The sequence below is a fragment of the Corella eumyota genome, chromosome 3 (genome assembly GCF_963082875.1).
Source record: "Corella eumyota chromosome 3, kaCorEumy4.1, whole genome shotgun sequence".
Classification (NCBI taxonomy): Eukaryota; Metazoa; Chordata; class Ascidiacea; order Phlebobranchia; family Corellidae; genus Corella; species Corella eumyota.
In genome coordinates, this window is record NC_137492.1 from 1,140,884 (window position 1) to 1,161,830 (window position 20,947).

General features: G+C 27.6%; 1 protein-coding gene across 1 annotated transcript; it reads left to right on the forward strand.

The window, feature by feature from the left end:
* Positions 1–4,091: 4,091 nt before the first annotated feature.
* Positions 4,092–19,782, forward strand: LOC145746506 (inactive tyrosine-protein kinase transmembrane receptor ROR1-like). The gene is made up of 17 exons (XM_082564802.1): positions 4,092–4,247; positions 6,569–6,650; positions 7,349–7,383; positions 9,108–9,228; positions 11,177–11,358; positions 12,941–12,983; positions 13,326–13,465; positions 14,579–14,778; positions 14,874–15,068; positions 15,184–15,319; positions 15,568–15,767; positions 15,974–16,096; positions 17,466–17,576; positions 17,865–18,023; positions 18,173–18,351; positions 18,529–18,778; positions 18,890–19,782. Exons 1-17 carry the CDS (start codon positions 4,187–4,189, stop codon positions 19,232–19,234), a joined length of 2,562 nt encoding a protein of 853 aa, XP_082420928.1. The 5' UTR covers positions 4,092–4,186; the 3' UTR covers positions 19,235–19,782.
* The last annotated feature ends 1,165 nt before the right edge of the window (positions 19,783–20,947 follow it).

The window sequence follows — 20,947 nt, forward strand, 5'->3', positions numbered from 1 at the left end:
TCAATCTAAAACATGTAAAACTTGTCAAAAATACAAGTATTTTACTATAGAATTGATGCCATGTATCGATTAAGCTTTAACTAATGGCATTTTCCTGTTTTAGTATTGTAAATAAAGCCACTCAGTTTCTAAACTATATGATTAATCAATTTCTATAGAGATTAAATAATGCCTACACACTTACAATGCGTATATACTGACTCACAATAAGCAAAACCTATATCCAAATACAGATATACAGCAATTGAATATGATTTATATTCTTGTATAATAGTAGCCTACTACGCAAAAGTGATTTAAGAATTTAATATCAAATACGTAAATCAACTTTTTATCATAAACAAACAATTATGTCAAATATTGTTTTTTTACTATGCCTAGCTGGCCACTAATACAATCTAAAACTTCGCCACGCTAAATATAAATATAGGTTACCCAGAATCGTATCTTGAAATTTTGACATATTTGACAATTAGTAAAAACTTTGAGGTATTTTAATTCTACAAAGGAAATGAAATCGTGATAAATTATCCACTTTTTTGTTGTTTAAAATAGCCCGCAAATATCATTAATTATAATTCTTTTTTATTTAGTTTAGCTCAATTTTGAAAGTTATAAATAGTAACTGAAAAAATTTTTTCACCCGGTTGGTAAATTTCCCATTTCAAACAAAACAAGGTTAAGGTAGACTGACTCAACTGTTTAACTGATATCACTTTACAATACAAAGTTCAAAATTTAAAGTCGATAAAAGCCTTAGGAATGAACCTTTTTTGCAAAATTTTTAAACTGAAAACTTCCCTTAAAATTTTAACCCTTTTTTTTGAATATATAATTCACAAACAACAAAATTTAACATAAAATACTTTACGTTTAAAGCATAACCTTATTAACAAATGATTAATAAGCGTACCCTTATATATTGGCATATGCCATATCACGATATAGCACCAGTTATATGTATGTATGAATCACTTTATTACAAAGAAACTTTACTACGTAGTTTCACTATTCAAAATATAACTCATATATTTTAAATACAAAAGGACAAGCAAAGGTTAAACTTTTAACTCATATACAATTTTTATATTTTTTGGGGGGCGATATTATAAAGATATTATTAAAATAAATTAATTTTACAATGAACTTATAATAATATGGCATGAAAAATAATAACATCCCGTTTTAGTTTATTAAACAATTTGATACTATGCCATTAAGTACGCCTACTGTAGATGTATATTGTTTATGGTAGCTTATATTAGTCATAGTTTATTATTTTTCCTTTTAAAATTTATGATTAGTTTATTAATTGCAAATTACACTAAATCTTAAACTTTAAGAGCGCAATTTTTTACTTTAAATCGCTTTAAAAATGAGCTCACTTAGTTCTATAATTCCAGACCCAAACTAAATTGATTTTTAATCCTTAAGGTTCGTTAAAATTTGCTGATGTTTAACTTAAATTTTTAACATACTTGCTTAGTGTAGCATATAACTTAACATTTTTCTCTCACTCAGGTTAAAGTAAATAGTGACGTGAACAAAAGTAAATAATGACGTCATAGTTTTATACGTATTTATACAAACTATGATGTTTGTTGTAAAGTAAAGGTAAACAAATAATAAAAATTTATTGGCAAGAAAATGTAAAAAAAATCATTAAGTAAAATCAATTTTTTTAAGTGAATAAAAATATATTAACTTTAATTCACCTTTATTTCAAAAACTGCGTTAAAAATATGTAAACGTTATATGAAATTAATTACTAGATAAAAATATAAAGTTACTTTTAAATTAGTTTTTAAATTTACAAAACGAAATTTTGTGAATTTTTTTTCTTGTAAAATCTTTATTTCTTTCCGCGAAGGGGCAATAAAGAGCAAAGTTGGCGACTAAAGTTTTTTTGGATATTTCTCAAAACTAAAACAAAAAAGATAAATATTTAAAAACACAATTATATAAACTATAAACTAGTCAATAACCCAACCCACATCTAGCATTTTATTTGTTATAATATGGTTGCAACTCAACTAATATTTGCTAATGATAACTTACCCACGCATCAAATCACAATTTACTTTATTTTTAAGGCCTTTAAATTAGCCACATATATGCATCTATATATCGTCCCATAAGTTTAAGTCTGTACAGATAACAATAACAGTAAAATATATTTTAAAATACATTAACTATGCAAAGCAAAGAAAATATATTAACAATTTTAACATTCTGAGTGTATTATTTTTTTTCATTTTTTATAATAGAAATTTAAACATATTAAAAAACAAATTAGATGTAATAAATAATAAACACACAAATATATTTTAGGACAAAAAAGCTTTTTTTAAACTTGAAAATAGTAAATTACCTAAGTTCAGTTAGCGTGTAGTTGTACGACCTTTAGGTCTGATGTCGTGCGTGTTATTTCAAATGATGAACGATTTACAAACATTTAAAACAAAACATCAACTTCAGAGTTGAACATTCTTAACTTTGCATGTAATGGGAAAAAATGTCTTTGGAAAGTTTTGCACAAAAAATTTGTTATTTAATATTTTAAAATATAATTTTTCTTATATGATTAATTTAGTATTTATTTTAATATTTATAAACTGATTTAAAAATTTTATTATCTTAACTTTTTAATATTACATTTATATTTGAAAAAAAAAAAATTCCATAAAATATTCAATTTTTCTGCAAAATTTAGCATGGAAAAATTAGTAGTTTAATATTAAAAAAAATTGGTATCTAATGAATAATTTGTTAAAAAAATGATCATTTATGAATTGCTCAGGAAAATTTATTACTTTATCTTTTTAATATTAGATTTTTTATCTAATTAAATTTTAAAATAAGGTTTAAAACCCTGTTATCAAACCCAATATTTGCTTTAAATATTATTCTAAACCCAACATTATTCTAAACCTTGATAAAAGGATTTGTTTATTTAATTTCCTCGTTTTATTTTTATTTCTTATCAGCGCAAAAAGTTACATTTTAATTCTGGAATTTTTAATTTAAAATCTTATTTGTTTTTGGAGCATTAAAATTTTAGAATGTTTGGTTTTCACTTGATAAGCAGATTACTGGAGCGTTAATTATGACGAAATAGTCACAGTATAATACTCCTATATGATGTCACAGGTGGCAGACAATTTAAATTATTTTAAAATGTAAATTTGGTAAGATATTAAAAATAAAACATGAATTTTTTTTTGAATTTTGTTTAAATTTAATTGTTTTAGTATTTGTATAATTCTTATAAATAACTTCATTAATATATTATTATTATTATTATATTTTGCACATTGATAAAAGTAAATAATAAATACGATATACAATTAATATTACAACAATGCGACGGGAAAAAATGACAAAATCAATTTAATGATTTAAAACATGCCAAAAGTATTAATGTTTACATAAAGATTTTAAGTATGTTATGGCATGGTCACCAAACCCAAATTATAAAACATATATGTTATAAAAGCCTAACTGCTAAAGCCCAAAATTAAAACAAAGTATTTTACTTTAAACTTTTAAAATAAATGAATTATATTTTAACTTGTCATGTTAACCAAACCAATTAGACGTTGGTACCTGTCTAATATTAATCCAGTCTGTGACTTCATAAGCAAACATTGTGATGTCATAAACGGTGCTCATTATCGAATTCCAGTCGTCGCCTTTAATTTGCTAAAACAAACTTGTTCGAATCTCGGCTGGAATGCTTTTAATTTACGGAAAACGCGAAACAAAAACTCGAATGTTGATTTAAGGATGCATTCTAGTTTTGTTTTGTTTTAATCGCCGATCGAACGATTTGTTGACATAAGAGCGCACCTCGCGAAAAAAGAAAAAGAGAGATTGTGACGTCATAATGTGATATTTAACTCGGCACACACAGGCAGTGGAACTCAGAAATGATTTGGTTCGATTGGTTGTCAATTAAATTTTGTGATTTAGTTAAAAAATTGAAATATAAATTATTAATGTTTAGATATAAAGAATAATATTACTAGTTTGTAAATAAATCAAAATTTAAAAATTGATTTAAATTTCATTTTTGTTTTGCAGATATTTTAAATTTTATAGAACTGTTTTAAATTGAAATTGTTGGATTATTGCTGCAAATATCAAGATTTCAAGAACTATCAAGAAAATTATTTTTATTCCGAAAATGAAAGTCGGAAATTTCAAACTCAAAATTTTTCTGATTTTTCTACTTTTCTGCGTCAATGGTGAGTTAGTTAATATTTTATTTTTAATTTAAATTCCATATTTTATTTTTAATTTTATAACTTATTTAATATTTAGCCACTTAATTGGGATTTAAATAAAGGATATGCGTAGTGTTACGTTTATTGGACAGGTGTTAAGTAAATTATATAAACAATTTAATGTAATTATTATTACTTTATCCGCGCAATTATTTTTCAAATATTTCAAAATTTAGAATTAAAAAAAAACTGAAGTTTTAGAAAAAAATTTGAATTTATTTTTGTTTTAACATTTGCACGCGGGTCAGCTTAACTTGTTAAAACGGGGGTTAATATTTGGCGGAACTGGGGCTTAGGGGTGATTTACACAGGTGGGTTTTATCTTTCCGAGTTTGAACCCAGAAGCCCGAGGTTTTTGGTGATTGATCCCACAAAAAAAATTTTTAAAAAATCAAAACTTTTTTTTTTAAATAAAAAATTGTTTTCTTAAATTTTAAAAAAATTTTAAATTATTTTAAAACGTTTTAACCTAATTCTTAATCCACAAATTTACCCGATTATCAGTCAGGGTTTTCATTGGTCAAAATATAATTGATTTGTCCTCAATTCTAAACAATAATTCCATCAACAATATTAAATTTCATGTCATAACATTTTTCTAAATATTTTTAAAGTCCAGTATAGCCTTATATGGAATAAAAACTAGAACCAGTTCTGACGTGTTAGTTAGACGAACACTCAGAAATAGTTTAAGATAAGGTAATATCATTTACCGCTGATATTATCGCAAATATATGAGTTCGAATTTTTGGAGTATTTTTATCTATTTTGAATATTTCGGATTTTTTGTTTGAGATACAACAGTGATATATATGTTTGCGTGATCTACCGCAACAGTATTAGTTTAACCTTTGCGGTAGTTTGTGGGTACCAGTATAATATATTGCTTGCGCAACTTTTAAAGAAAAACAAAATTTAATTAATTTATTTATGACACCTTTTAAAAATTAATAATTGGAATTGCAAAAATAAAATTAGTTTTAACCGCATATTAAATATAAGCTTACAGGGAAGATCAAAAATTGTTGCAAATTTAATTTCAAAATTTTGTCAACTTTTTGTTTTTTAATCGAGTTTTCCAGGAAAGTTAAGTCAGTCTACATCGTGACACGTTAATAAATTGACCGTTCAGCACCGCGCAAGGCCCGTAAAGTTTACCAAAAACAAATCAAAAAATCACAACATTGTCCAAGATTGACGGATCGTTTAAACACTTAGTTCTAAAAAGAGCAGTTTTCTAGCAATCGGAGTTCTGCGCAGACATGGTGACTTTACCGTTTTAATAAGTGTGTAATTTTTCAAACTCAAGACGTAGATTTTCAACAAGATTTTATCTGCTGATATAATCTCATTAATATGTCAAAATATTTGCAAAAATTCTTGCAAGAAAAACATGATTCATACAAATACCCGCATCACATTTTCTAAAACTTGTGTTCATTTTTATGAATTAGAACACTTTGTGTTGGGTGGTCTGGTTAATGTAACACTAATTCTTAACTAGTTGAAGGATTTGTTATAATGTAAACAACACGAATATTTAAACATTAAAAAAACTTGTTTAAAACACCCCGCAAAAATCTTTTAAAAATGTAAATCACTTAATGCAATTTCTATTTCAATAGCGCGTTAAGATTAAATTTTAACAATTTGGAAAAGTCTACTTAACTTAAGGTAAAATATAATGCGTTTTATGCATTTATAGTAATGTTACCGCTACACGTCACAAGTTGTGAAATCAAATTATTTTCCTTCCGTGCCAAAAAGTTGACTAGGGAGGTCAAATTATTAAACAAACTACCACAAAGTAAATATTGTTCAACCACCAACTAAGTGGGTAGCAAAGTTCGCTTCAAAATGTAAATACTTTGACACCACACCTGGTTCGCTTGTTTGTGAATGTGTAAAAGTCAATTTAAAGATGTTTTCGTTCCTGTTAAAACGATTTATCAATTAAGAGAGCCTAAAAGTTGAAAATTTCGCGTTTTAAAACTATTTTAGCAAACTAGGGAGCGACCTCTTCGATATTTCTAAACAAGAAGAATGTTAAAGTAGATATAAGCGTTCTTGTCGATTATTAAGTGCTCTACAGTTCGTGGGAACAATTTTTTTCTTTTTCGTGGGAATGCGAAGCTGGAGACGACTTCGTTTTTTGTCTCCCAATTATGACGTCATTATATATTTTTGTTACCGCCCACGTGACGTAATAAATAGGGAATTATGAGATTATAAAAGGTTTTTTGTAAACAAATTATTAAAAAACAAAATATTTATTTTTTTAGTAACGTTTTCGCTGAAATCTCGAAAATCGAAAAACTTTCCAGAACTTCGACCTCTGCTGACGTCATCAACTCATCATGACGGGTAAGTCGACGTCACCTGACAACCAAACATCACGTGACGGGGTCAAAATTAGGGGTTAACCTTTTATTTGTTCAGTTAGGGTCTGTTTGACTGTGGAAATAAATAACAAGTTTTGACCAAAATAAAAAGTAAATAAAACGTGATTTTTAAACTTTTTTTTGGATAAAAGTTTTCAAAAGTTAAAATGTCAAGTTTTAATCTTTTTGGGACTTTGATTTTTCAAAGTTTTTTTTTTTAAATTTACCAAATTTTTTTGTTCTTTAAAAAGTCCAAGTAATTTGTCGTTTTTTGGTAAATATTACATTTTAAAACAACCATTAATTATTACGTAACTATGACGTTGCTAAATTATTAAAATTAAATCGTGTATACAGTAATTAAAACATGTTCGTTCTTTAGTTCTAATTAAAGTTAAACATTTCCTTTTTAAAGTGGTTTCGTCTGTCTTATAATTAACATATTTATAAACAAACCATTACAAACATAACTTCAAGATTTTACCGAACTTTCAAAGATTGATGGCGACGTTTTTAATTGTATAATACAAGTGGTATTATGACAAACAAAGGATTACATTTCTGTTGTGTTTTCAAACAAGTTTTGTTTGTTTGTTGTTTGTTTATTAACTATGTTTATTGTTACAAAACATTTGAAAATAAACATTCTGTCTTAAAATTGAAAATATTTTTATTTTTTAGAAAAAGCACAACTGAAAATGATGACCCAGCCAAAGGTAATTATTTAATTTTTTTTGTTACATTTAGACCAATATAATTGTACAATATCATGATAATATGCACTTGTACATTGTTGTAAACCTAATATGGGTATTTAAAAGTCAAAACAATGTTGTATATCATATAATTAAGTCTTAATTCGTAGTATTTTGTTTTCAAAACTTGCACGACTTTAAAATGAAAACTTTCTTAAAAGTTTCGGTTAATTTTGGTTCAGAATTTCAATCGTAAATTTTCAATGTTCTTGGATTTAAACAACACTCTCATTAGATGTAAAAACACTTTAAATTATCGCTAAACAGGTCACGTTATAACGAAAGGTACTTCAATCTTTAGAACCTAATTACCAAGCTCTCTAAAATCGTAAACGCCAGGAGTTTGTTAATTTTGATTTCCTTAAAGTTGGAATTTTAATTTGTGAAAAATTTTAAGTTTTTTTAACCACCATTCATTTTAATAATAAAAAATGCAATAAATAATTCAATGCTGCAAAAACATCCAAATTCCATAGTTTAAAACATGGCATATTTACCATATTTTTAGCGACGATATTATAGTATAAGATACAACATAGTTTGAGTTGTCGCAAATTAAAGGTTTTCAATAAAGTTTGAGTTGTCGCAAATTAAAGGTTTTCAATAAAGTCGTTGATGGATTCTTTTACGCTTGAAATCCTGTTACCAGAGACCGGAAAATAACTTGAATAAAATCTCTGTTATTATTGAGTCGCTTCATTTCAATATCTTTTATTTAACACGTTCATGCTGGGTTGATATCTAAAGTATAAAGGGCTGGGCTCGGATGTATTATTGAACATTTTAATTTAATTAAATTTGTCGAATTAAGTTTAAAATCGAATAACAAACTTCATAATACCAGTTGGGTTTGTGTTTGTTTAGGTGATTGTTGTTCATTTGTGACGTCATAACTGAACGATAATCGTATTGTTGTTTTAACCGGTGACATAAGTGCCCATCGCTTATTCGAGAATTAGACAGATCTAGCGTTGAAACCTTTGAAAAAATGGTTCAAACCAAAAACTTGGATTTTTCGATTTATCTTTTACCCAGCTGCCCATCTGCTCAATTTTTCTTGTCAGCAAAATTTAAAAAATGATTACGTCATTATTTGCACATCGCTTTTCCGATGACGTATAGCGTCTTGTGGGGTTAGTGGCACGTCATAAGCACCCCATTGTTTTATAACAAAAATGTACAATGTAAAAAATAACTTCATAAGATCTCAAAAATTGTTAATTTTAGGTTTTTAGCATATTTTTTAATATTTAAATTCTAAATATTTGTTTTATTTTGTTAATTTCATTTGATTTATTTGATGAGTGATGACAGGCTGCATTCTTTTCGGCTTTTTTGTTGACAGTTTAGTAGATTAAATTTCGTTTCATCAACTTCTTAAGTTTGTGATGTTGTCCAGATTTAAAGTCATTTTCTTATCAATTATTAAGTTGACCTAAAAGAATAAAATATTGGCGATTTAAATATATATAAAATATTTTTAATGGTGGTTATTAAATTAAAGTTATTTTTTTTGTTTTAAAAGATGGGATATCCAGTTTAACAATTTTTTCTTTGTTTTTGCACATTTGTTTTGTTGGCCTTTTTTTGTTATTAAAAGTTAAAAATTGACTTCTAAATTTCTTTTTAAATTTTTTTTGGTTATTTTTTGTTTAAAAATAAATTAAAATTCAATTTTTTTTTAGGAACACCTTTTCTGCGAGTAACTGGTTCAGGGATGAAGGATCAAAGAGCAACATCTGGTGACAAAGTTCAGTTTAAATGCAAAGTGGAGGGGTGGCCCAAGAAAAATATGTCATTTACATGGTAAGTTTAAAGTAACATTTTTTTAAGAAAAAAAACTTAAAATTAAATTTTTAATTACTTGCTATAATTTTAACAGCGAATTTATGTCCTAAAGTTGTAAATATTTTGATTTTTAATTTTAATTACAATTTGAAGCAAAATTTATTTTGGCAATTAAGCACCGTGAGAACTAATTAATTAATCTCTTTATTTGTTTGTTGTAAATAATCAATTTAAAAGTCAAAATTTTAAAAAATCGAAATTTAATTTTAAATCTTTCATTTCGTAAATATTTTAAGTTTCGTAAAAGTTTGGTAGGATTAATAAATTAACCCCGGATTAGCCTTTTTAACAAAATAAATCTTAATTTTATAAATTATTTTAATAACTGGCATTAACTTAAGCTGACAACTGAGCATAAACCTCGAAAAACGTCATAGTTTGTTTATTATGACGTAAACAAAGGATCTACGGTCGCGCTGTTCATAATTTTACGCCAAAAACACGAATTTTAAATTTATAAAAATGAGTTTTTAGGTAATTTTAATTCAACTATTTTGTTTTGCATTACAACCAATTTTGTGTACTTTATTGTTAAAATAACAATTGTTATAAAACAAGGTCAACAATGTACAACAATGGCCATTGTTCTTGTAAAACAACAATGCGGTTTAACTGGTCGTTTGTTATTTAACAATTGGTTAAAAATGACGTTTCTGCAACCGCGGTTTTCTCGCACGTGTGTTCGAATTAAGATAACGATTATTACGCATCATTAATTCTCGAAATTAACGGTTAAACAATTTACAATTATTACGTCATAGTTGTAGTAATTTATGAGCGAACAAGGGTTAACTAATATTTAAATATGAAGTGTTGTCAAATTAAAGGTTTTTGAAAATGATTTTTTTCGATATTTTTGATTAAAGTTTAAATATTGTTGTATTATGATTAACTAATCCCTGATAAGTTTAAAAGTTGATATTTTCAGTAAACTTTTTTATTTGGATTTCAAGACCGGGTTAATGCGTTTAACTTTACCGCTAGTTCATGTTGTAAATATTTCACATCGAGGATATATCAAAAAAAAAACTAATTCACTTTTTAGTCTTTATTATGACATCACAAACAGCACATTATGCCCTACTTTATCCCTGTGATAGGTCAGTTTGGGGTAAAATATATCAAAAAAGTAACCCTAAGTCATCTTTTAGTATTTATTATGACATCACAAACAGCACATTATGCCCTACTTTACCCCTGTGATAGGTCAGGCCGGGGTAAAAAGGTTTCAAAACAATGAAACATTATCCACTGCACATGTCAAAATAAGTTCAAATTACTGCCTACCGCGTGCTAGTTAGGCTTATGCCAAAGCCACAATCGTCACAAGACGAATCTAACGACGTGGGAATTGGACGGGACTCGCTTTCTTGGGATGGCGATCAAAGTCAATTATTACAGAACAAAATATAAGCGGTCTTATTGAAGGGTTAACTTGAATTGGGTTGATATTCGTGGAGTTAAGTTAATGAGCCCCACAACAAAGCCTAAGCACTTTCAAGTAGCACATTCGATAAGCTGGCTGGCTTATTATAATGAGCTGGTTTCAACGTTGCTGTCATTGTGATATTTTTGACACAGAGAAACAAATATTTTGACATAAAAATAAATATAAATTTAGATCAAACTGTGGGAGTATTGGATAAGAGATATGGTTAAAATTTGTGTACAAATATTTGTTGTTAAATTGACTGGAAAAACAAAACAACAAAAACAGCAAAAAAAAAGCAAAAAAAAGACAATGTATTAACAACCCCTGCAAATATGATTTGTTTATTTTATAAAGTCTATCTTAGAAGTTTAAAGAGTTGCTTTAAAATTACAATTATACAATTTTAATACAATTTTTAAAATCAACCTTTTTCTTAAATTTTTTTTTAAATTTTTTAACTTTTTTTTCTTCTAGGTTCAAAGATGATCTTTTGATCGACCCAGCTTATGATCACAGGGTCACTATCACCCAGAAATCGTGGGGTTCAAGACTTCGAATTAAAGAATTATTTACCCCGGATTCGGGGGCTTATAAATGTGTCGTAACAAATGGGGTAAATCAAATTGAAGACGACGCGAATTTAATTGTTTCTTTTCGTGAGTTTTAAATATTTTTTTATCTTTTTTTACATTCTTTTAAAAGAGTATTTAAAAAAATTTAGGTACCTTAATTCTACAAAAAAGATTCATCAACTCTTAGTTTAAAAATAGACTTTATTAAAAATAAAATCGACAAAGCACCCCCCGTATAAATTAAGGTGAAATTTCCGAAATTAAAATCCAGGTTCAAATGAATGTAAAGTACCCAAACCCCATAAGTAAGAGATATTAAAACCCGCAAGCTCTTACTATTGTATGCTCAATTAAAATGTTAAGCCTTCCATCAATTTAGTTTAAAGTTACAACGCTTACACCTTCACGGTAATAAAACTATATCGCGTGCAAGAATGAATTTTACATTATACACACCCATTTGGGGTAACTAAATAGGGTAGGGGTGGGCATTAAAATCAAAGGGGGGGGTCTTTTTTGTTAGGGGATGGGTTTTAGTATATCTTAAAGACATTTCTGCTTTAAATTTAATGAATTTTATAAATGGTTTTATTGGTAAAAAACATTTAAAGATATGGGTAAATATTAATTTTGTCCTCCCCCCTTTTTTGTTTTGTACACTCCCTGAAATGTGGCTAACAGTATTTTTGGCAGCATTGGACAGTAAACACAACATGGTAACCCAATCTCTCTTATCTCTCTTCTAATCTTTAACTAAATATTAAAACTAAAAGATTGTCATCATTGGCAGATCGTGACCGACAAAAATGTCAACTACTGCGACATGTTAAACCCTGGGTTAACTTAAGCGTTAAAATTGGGTTAATTGTCGGGGTAAAGGTATATACATTAAGGCGATATTTAAATGTTTAATTATTGTTCAATTATTTTTAAATTAGCTATAGTTTATATATTAAAATGTACGCTATATCATAAAGTATGTATCGTAGCAATTTTGCGATTTTTGGTATTTTTTAATTACATGAGTCTAATTTATATATATTAGTTGTACTAACCGATTGCCCGCCCTATAGTCTGCATTTTAATTGTTGTAATAGGGTCGCAATTTATATTTGCCTGTGGTAATTTACCTGCAAACCACAAACGGCAGTTTTATAAAAAATAAATTGTATTTTATTTGGGCATACATATATATCGTAAACTCAATTATAAATAAATGGTTTCGGGTTCGAGCCGCACCAACGCCACACTATTTGCCCTTGAATCCGGCGTTTACGGATAGCTCACACAGGTCCCAACCCGAACACTCTTACCCGATAAAAATATCAAAAACTTATAAACTTAAGGGGATATGGAAAAAAAAGTAAACTGTTAATCAATATTTTAAAACTATTTTAAAATCCACTTCAAACAGCGACATATGTAAAACGTCTCAATAAATTTTAATCTTTAAAGTAGTGAGCTTAGTAAACGCCCATAACAGTTCACCAGATATATTTTTAAATTAAACAAACAAATAAGTCGCCAACATGGTGGTTAATACTTGAGATTAACTCTTTTGTTTTTCATAAACTTCTTTGTTCAGTTTAAAGATTAAGGTCTAGGTTTTTGCAACTTGGATTTATTTTATTTTTTTGTTGATTTTGATTTTTTGTTTTTATTTTAGATCGACCACCACCACTGGGAGAACATGAAAAACCAGTAAAAATGTGAGTTAATTTTTTCTATATTTTTTAAAGTTTTAAAGCAAAAATAAGTTAAATGAATGCATATTTATCCTTAGTATTAGTTAATAAATTACTACCGTTCAAAATATAACACAAACTTAACAATTTTTTTCCAGCAAAATTCTATTTTATATTCGAAAAATTAAAAACAGTTAATTTTTTTAACAACACTTCTTTAAATCCTAAAGCAAAATTAAGTTAAAAAAATATATATTTATTCTATCTAATAATTAACAAATAACTGCTGTATACATTTTATACATACTTTTTCTGGTAAATCACACTTTTTTTAATTTAAAATCTTAAAATTAATTTTTTTTTAAGCAACTTTCCTGATGGTAAATGTGAGAAGTATTCAGGTCACGTATGCGGAGATTATTTTGGAGGTTTAAATATTTTTGTTGATTCATTTGAAAAACAAAAAGTCATGGAAGCTCAGTTGACATTAGCACTTGGAAAATTAGGTAAGTTGTTAAATTTTATAGAAAAAAATTGTTAATATTTAATTTTATTACTATTTTAAAAGTTTTTTATCTTAACAATGTAAAATATTAAAGTCAAGGGGGGCAAAAATGATTAGGAATTTTTAAATAACAACTTGACAGCCGAAAAATTATTTTAAGCATGATTGAAATTAGTTTAAAAATAATCGAACCTTGAATCATGATTGACACAGTGTTTCCAAACAATAATACCCACCATACTTAACATTATAACAATTTAAAAATAACGGGCAGCACTGGAAGTGGTTAAAATTAAGGGTTTTTAAAAAGTTGATTTTTGTCGATTTTTTGTTTAAACAGACCGGGGGTTAAGATAATTATGTTCTTAACATTTAAGTAATTACTCGTGGGGGTTATGGCACTCTTCCAAACAAATACTCAAAACTTTCACCATCGCATTAACATTTGTATTTTTCTACAAGCAGAACAGATTAAAATCAAACTTTGCTAAATTTTAATGTGTTTTGGAAAGTTTTCAAAACCGCAATTTCTTAAGCAAACTAATTTCTTTATTTGGCGAAAAAATTACAATAAGTTTTAGCGTTAAAATATTTATTTTTCAAGTTAACAATTTTTTCCATAATTGAATAAATAATTATTGTATTTCTGTCATAACAAAGCTATACAAATATCTAAGTAGCTGATAATTTTAAGTGATTTGTTAGTTTGAAAAATATTTTTTATAATTCATTAGTCAGCTTCATAACCCAACTGATATATACAACAAAACTGTTGTCTGAGTATGTGAATTTCCAACAGTAATGTCCAGCGGTAAAATAGAACATGGGGGCAGTAGGAATTAAACTTGGAACCTTAAGTTTCATTTTAATTTAGAGAGATTTCTCGCCATTATTGGGAATCGAACTAAGGGCCTTACAACTTAGTTATAAAACTTTACTATTTTTTAAGCAGTGGGAATTAAACATAGGACGTTTAGTTTTAGTCTTTTTAAGGAAAAAAAACTTTGCAATCATTGGGAATCGAACTAAAGACCTTGCAACTTGGTTTTATAACCTCTAGCATTTCACCAACTGTTTATATTAATTTTTCTTATATTTTTTTCCTAATTTTCAGCTGATATGAGACACGTGTCCAATCAATGCCAGAGATTTGCCGTTCCCGCTTTCTGTTATTTCGTGTTCACTCCATGTCACGTGACCAATGGCGGGAAACTGGAAAAAGGCGGGAAACTTTGCCGCGAAGACTGCGAACTGCTCAAGCGTGATGTCTGTCAAAATGAATATTCGTCCAAGGATGAAAATTTGTTTCTTAAAGTAATTAATTAAGAAATATTAATTATTTTATTTATTTTACTCTATTTAAGTAACTTTTTTTCATATTTTTTATGATTTTATTTTTATTTTTTTAGGAATTATTTAACATGGCAAACTGTTCGCTTCTTCCTTCTTCGCAAACAAACAAATGTGCGAGGATGGGTATGACGTCACAATCACATGAAAACGACGATTGTTTCCATGGTTACGGGGAAAGTTACCGTGGCAACGTAAACGTAGCGAAATCTGGAAAAACTTGCAAATCATGGCCGATTAAAATGGCTGGAGAGGTGAAAATTAAAAATTTAATAAAAAAAATTAGAAATTAGTTAATTAAACTAATTAGAAATCTAATTAATAAAAATAAAATGTTTTTTTTTAATATTAATTTTTGAATTTTTTTAGAACCCTGAATTGTTTGGGGGTCACAACTTTTGTCGTAACCCCAAAGGTCAGAGGTCACAACCTTGGTGTTATGTCGACGACGCGAGATCAAAAATCGAAGATTGTCAAGTTTCAAGCTGCACTGACGTCAATAAAGGTGAAATGTGACGTCATTATTTTTATATTTTTGTATGAATTTAAAAAAAGATATAAGCACTATTGTTGAATGTTTATTAGTTGTATTTGACATGCTTTAAAATGTGTTTAAGTTAACTAATTTATCTAAAAGTATATTTAAGTGTGCAAGTTATTTTTCAAATTAAGTCTTTTATTTAAAAGTATTTACTTTTGTTAATAAATAAAAATTAAAATCATTTTTAACAGATTTTTTAAAAATTATTACAGATACCAATATCGAGGATAAACCGACGAGCGAGCAACAAAATATTTTATTCATCGTTGTACCATGCGCATGCGCAGTAGTGATCGTCGTTTTATTGGTGATTGTGTACCTGAGATGTTGTCGAAGAAGCCCGGATGTACAACTTAAAGTAAGGAACCCGGATGTTGAATTGAAAGTGAAATTACCACTACTTACTAATCAGGTAAAATAATAAAAACATTTGTTGTTTAATTTATTTAATTAAGGAAGACCGTTTTTTATTAGTTTTATATATAGTTAACGTTACTTGCAATATTAATTTAATTTTTTTTATTTATTTTTATATAGATTTTTTGTTTGCAAAAATTTTTAAAGTGTAGTTTAAAGTTTTTTAAATTTTTTTATCACCTTAAATACTTTTTGTTTTAGTTCAAAGTCCCGGAAATGAACGTTTCGTCGATTCTATTTGAACAGGAAATCGGCCAATCAGAATACGGGAAAATATTCCAGGGTAAAATCTTAAACGATCAGAGATTCAATCACGGTTTACCGGTAAGTTTAAACAAATTTAACGCGACAATTAAAAGCTAAATAAACAACTCAAATCTTTGATGCTTCTTTGACTACTTTACTACTTTTAGAAGTAACAAAATTGTTTTTTTTGTCTAGTTTTAGAAATGAAACAAAAAAGTTTTTTGTTTTATTTTTTTGATATTTACAAAGGTGTGAATTGTGCAGATGTAAAAGATAAAAGTATTTTATTTCAAGCGGTTAAATCCTCAATTTCCGCAAATAATAGATAATATTACAGTAACATGAATAAGCAAAAATTTAACAAAAATTACAAAGAAAAAAGAAACAAAAAATACACACAAAAAATATTTTTATCACCCTTTTTTTAAAGTTCAAAACAACATGAAAAAGTTAAGTCAATTATGTCACTAAAGTTAAATAAACCAATTGAAAAATAATTAAACTTTGAAATTTGGTGACACTTTTTTAAAATGTTTAAAAAGTTAAAAAACATTTTGTTTATTTTAACTTAACACGGTTGCTTGAAATTTAAAAATAACAACTTTAAAAAAACAAATTGTTTTTATTTTTTGTTGCTACAACAAAGCCCTGTTAAATAAACAATTTTAAAAACTTTATTCTGACAAAAACATTTTTGATTTTTCCCACGGTAAAAATACAAAAAAAATTTAATTAAAATTTTCTCAAAATGTTTTTTAATATGACCAACCCTTAACTAACCAATCAGGTGAGGCCATTCGTATCTAAACAATATCATGTTATGACGTCATAGACATACTATTGTGTGCAAATAGATCACGTTTTTAACCCTAAACATAAGAAATTTTAAACTTTGTTTTTTTTTACGAATTTTTGCAAAAAAGAAATTGTAAAAAGGATTATTTTTAAATATAGTATAAAGTTAAACCCATATTTTAATAAACAGTTTATAAATTTATTTTTTAGAAATATATTTATCTGTCAAAATATTTATTTGAAAAACACAATATATTTTTATAAATATTTCAAAAATTTAACATTTACAAAATTGTTCTGCTTGACAGAAATTATATAAAACTAATTTGATGGAATTGTCAAAATAATATTTTTAACAAAAAAGTTGTTTTTTGTATAAACTTAAGATTAAATCGATTAAATATTTGAAAGATAAAATCTAATTTACGTCAACTTGCCCAAAATCAAAATTTTACTCAAATTTACTCGACCAAATTTTAAACATAGAAAATTAATAAATTAAATAAACAGATTTAAAATACACAAAAAATAGAATTAAATTTTTTTATAAACAAAATTTAATTTAAATCCTATAAATTTTTTTCGTTTCAATTAAAAATTGAGTTGAAAAATGATTTTTGCAAATTAATTATGACGTCATTTTATCCACAAGGTGGCGATCAAGACCCTCGATGTGGATCGATCCCAAAGTCATCTTGAAGTTTTCAACCAAGAAGTTCGAGTGCTTTCCGAGTTACGTCATCCAAACATTACATGCTTGCTGGTAAGTCTTGTTTAAGTTTCTAAAATGACGTCACAGCGCAAGAACTATGACGTCACAGAACTTTCTGTGTTTGATTTTTTGATGAGTTTCTTTAAAAAACAAATAAAAAAGTAGATTTAATATTTTAAACCTTTTAAACTATTAAAAAAGAGTTTAAAAAAAATCCTAAAAGTTTGTTTACTTTAAAGTTGTTAAACAAACCCCTTTAGCAGATAATTAAAGTTTCAACTTCAAGCAAATTTCTTTCTTCAAATTTTTTTATTTTACTAAACATATTTCTTATTGCAGGGTGTTGTGAATCACAATAACTTTCACTGTATGATATTTGAATACGATCATGCCTTTAACTTACAACATTACCTTTCGTTATCTAAACCTAGTTCGGACCAGAAGTTAACCCAAACTGTTCCTTTGGATGGTTACAATATTGTTCGAATGCTAACTCAGGTTAGTACTTGAGGTTCTTGATTCGAATCCCGGCTAGGCCAATTTTTTTAATTTTTTTTATTTTTTATATATTCTTAATGACTTTTTGATATATATATTTTACTGGCTTTCAATAACTTTTAATAAGATTAAACTTAATGTATCTACAGGTAGCAGATGGAATGGACTACCTAACAAGCCACGGATATATCCATAAGGATTTGGCTGCTCACAATATCTTAGTTCAACCTAATAAAGATCTTAAAATTAATATTATCGGAGGACGAAATGATTTCCACCGGAATAATTATCATCAAGTCTCGCCAAATGGAAATCCAGTTCCGATCAGGTAATTAGTTTTAAATAATTTATTTTCAGCATAAAATGTCTTTTTTTTAAAGCCTAACTATGGCAAAAAAAAGCAGCATTAGGTATTGCTTATAAGTTATCTAAAAAAGCCTTTAAACTTGCTTAAAATACTATAACAAAAAATTGCTTAAATTCAAGTTTTTTCTTATATTTTTAGATGGATGGCACCTGAATCGGTTCAAAACTGGCAATTCTCGAACAAAAGTCCGGTCTGGTCTTTCGGCGTGCTGGTTTGGGAGATGTTTAGTTATGGTTCGCAACCATATTGTGGTTACAGCAACCATGAAGTGCTGGACATGATTTCACGACGTCAACTTTTGACCTGTCCTGACCAGTGCCCAGCCAGAGTTTATTCTCTCATGCACGAATGTTGGAGGCAGACAGCCAATCAGAGGCCGTCATTTAAGGTGGGCGTGGTTTACAATTTTTTACTTTACAATTTCAACATAAATTTCAATCATTTTAATGCGTTTTTGGGTTAAAAAAACACAAATTTAAAATCAAATATTTAATTTAAGGAAATCTTGGTGAGACTTCACGACTTGCAGCATACATCTTACTCTCTAACACCCTCTAGCGAATATCACCATAGCAACAACCCCCCTCAATACATCGACTGTTCCTACTCGGAGAAATCTTACCAGGGTTCGTCACGTGACCACTCTTACCCCACCCAGCGGCCAGAAATGTACCAGAAACTGGAAAATGATCAGAAATATTTGGGTGTGTCTTGCGACTCCGGTCTTCCGCTTGACGAAAACGATTCGCCTAAAAAGAGCTTACTACCGCCACAAGCGGCAATCTCGCCCACTCACCGCATGGTGGCGCGCGTGATGAACACCGACGGTAATCAGACCACGTGACTTTAATATATTAGTGACGTCATTTCTCTTATATATGACGTTATATTGTGATATGTATCGGCGGGCTACAAGCCAAGGTTAAACATTTTAGAAGAGAGGACTTTGTTTGTTGATGACGTAGTTATTAAAATCACGTGACACATGACGTCATAAGGTTTTCACATAGCACAAAAAGTAATTCTTCAGCCTATTGCAAATTTTTTTGTAAAAACATTTTTTCTTTTTTTTTGTAAACTATCGAGGTGAAAACGTTTTTTTTATTTTACTCCTGACGTCACACGTTGCATTTGTGACGTAATAAAGGTGATTGTGATGTCACAATTTGTCGATTGTGTATTCGTTAAAATCCAAAATTTTATTTTTTTTGCAAAAACGTCGATAATTTAAAACAAATACGTCATCAGTTATTTTGACGTCATCAAAATAAAATTTATTATTAAAATTATTTTTTGGGTTATCTGGTGGTTTGTTTTTTGTACATTTTTGTTGTTTCATTTTTGTTGTAGTTGTTGTTTGGTAATAAATATATCTGCCTATCGAAAACAAAATTGTAAAAAAAATACAAAATTTAAAAACAAATTTGTAATTTAAACCTTTTTGCGGTGAAGAGAAAATAAAGACGATATTAAAATTAAAGTCGCAAAGATTTTTGACTTTTGGTAAATCCAAAAATTGTCGGAATTCGTCTTAGTTTACATTGGTTAAAGGTGATACAATTTTATTTCTTGAATTAGTTTTAAATCCTGGATGTTATGGTTGATTGGTGAAGCGGTGCAAAGGGTGATTATGAGGCTTTTATTTTCTAGCGAATGACAAGAAAAAATAAAATACAAATTCTTTGAGTTTTTTTATGAAATATTTATTTTGTATAAATTTAATTAAAAAAATCCAAGTATATTTAAAAGATTTAAGCATGTAGGTTTTAGTGATATCAATTTTCATGAAATAAGGAGTATTATAAACATAAGCGAGGTATAAATATAATTTGTAACTTGAAACTTTTAAGACTTTAAAGCGTAGTAAATTCTGCAAATATGGAACTTTATATTAAGAGCTTTAAAACAAGATTTATTATCAAATATTTATATTCAAATGCTTTTTAAATTGTTTTTATTATCATTTTAATATGGTAAATTTGTATATATTGTTATTTTATTGTTATTAACAATATTTTTATTTTGTTTTGTTATAAAACAATCAATAATATAAACATCATTATCATTTCTATTTGTTAGTGAATAAAATATCGATGATAATGAGGCATTGTTATTGCAAACAATCAGGAATTATCTTAACTTATTATTCCAATGTTTATCGAATAAACCTGATTATATGATTCTGTAATGTCATAATCAAACCAGGATCTGAGTTTTATTTACATTAGAACCTAATAATGATTAGGTTTGAAGCAATCTCAAAACCTGGTTAGATAAATTCCTAATTAGATCCGTTTTTACATTATTAATTATCGCCTGAAAGCGAGCGGCGTCGTGAGTAAAAATGCCTTTTTCTTTTTCTGTTTCTTAACTTAAGAGTAGCAGCAAGCAATGTTAGAATATCATTCAACAGTTTCATTGTAAATCGAACGGTTTAAGTTTTATTTAAATAAGAATTTGATAAAGTTTATTTCTATACTGTGTTTATATTGTATAGTATTGATAGACGAAGAAAGAGTTAACGGGTAGCGAGGTTTTAGCCAGAATTTTTCAAGCT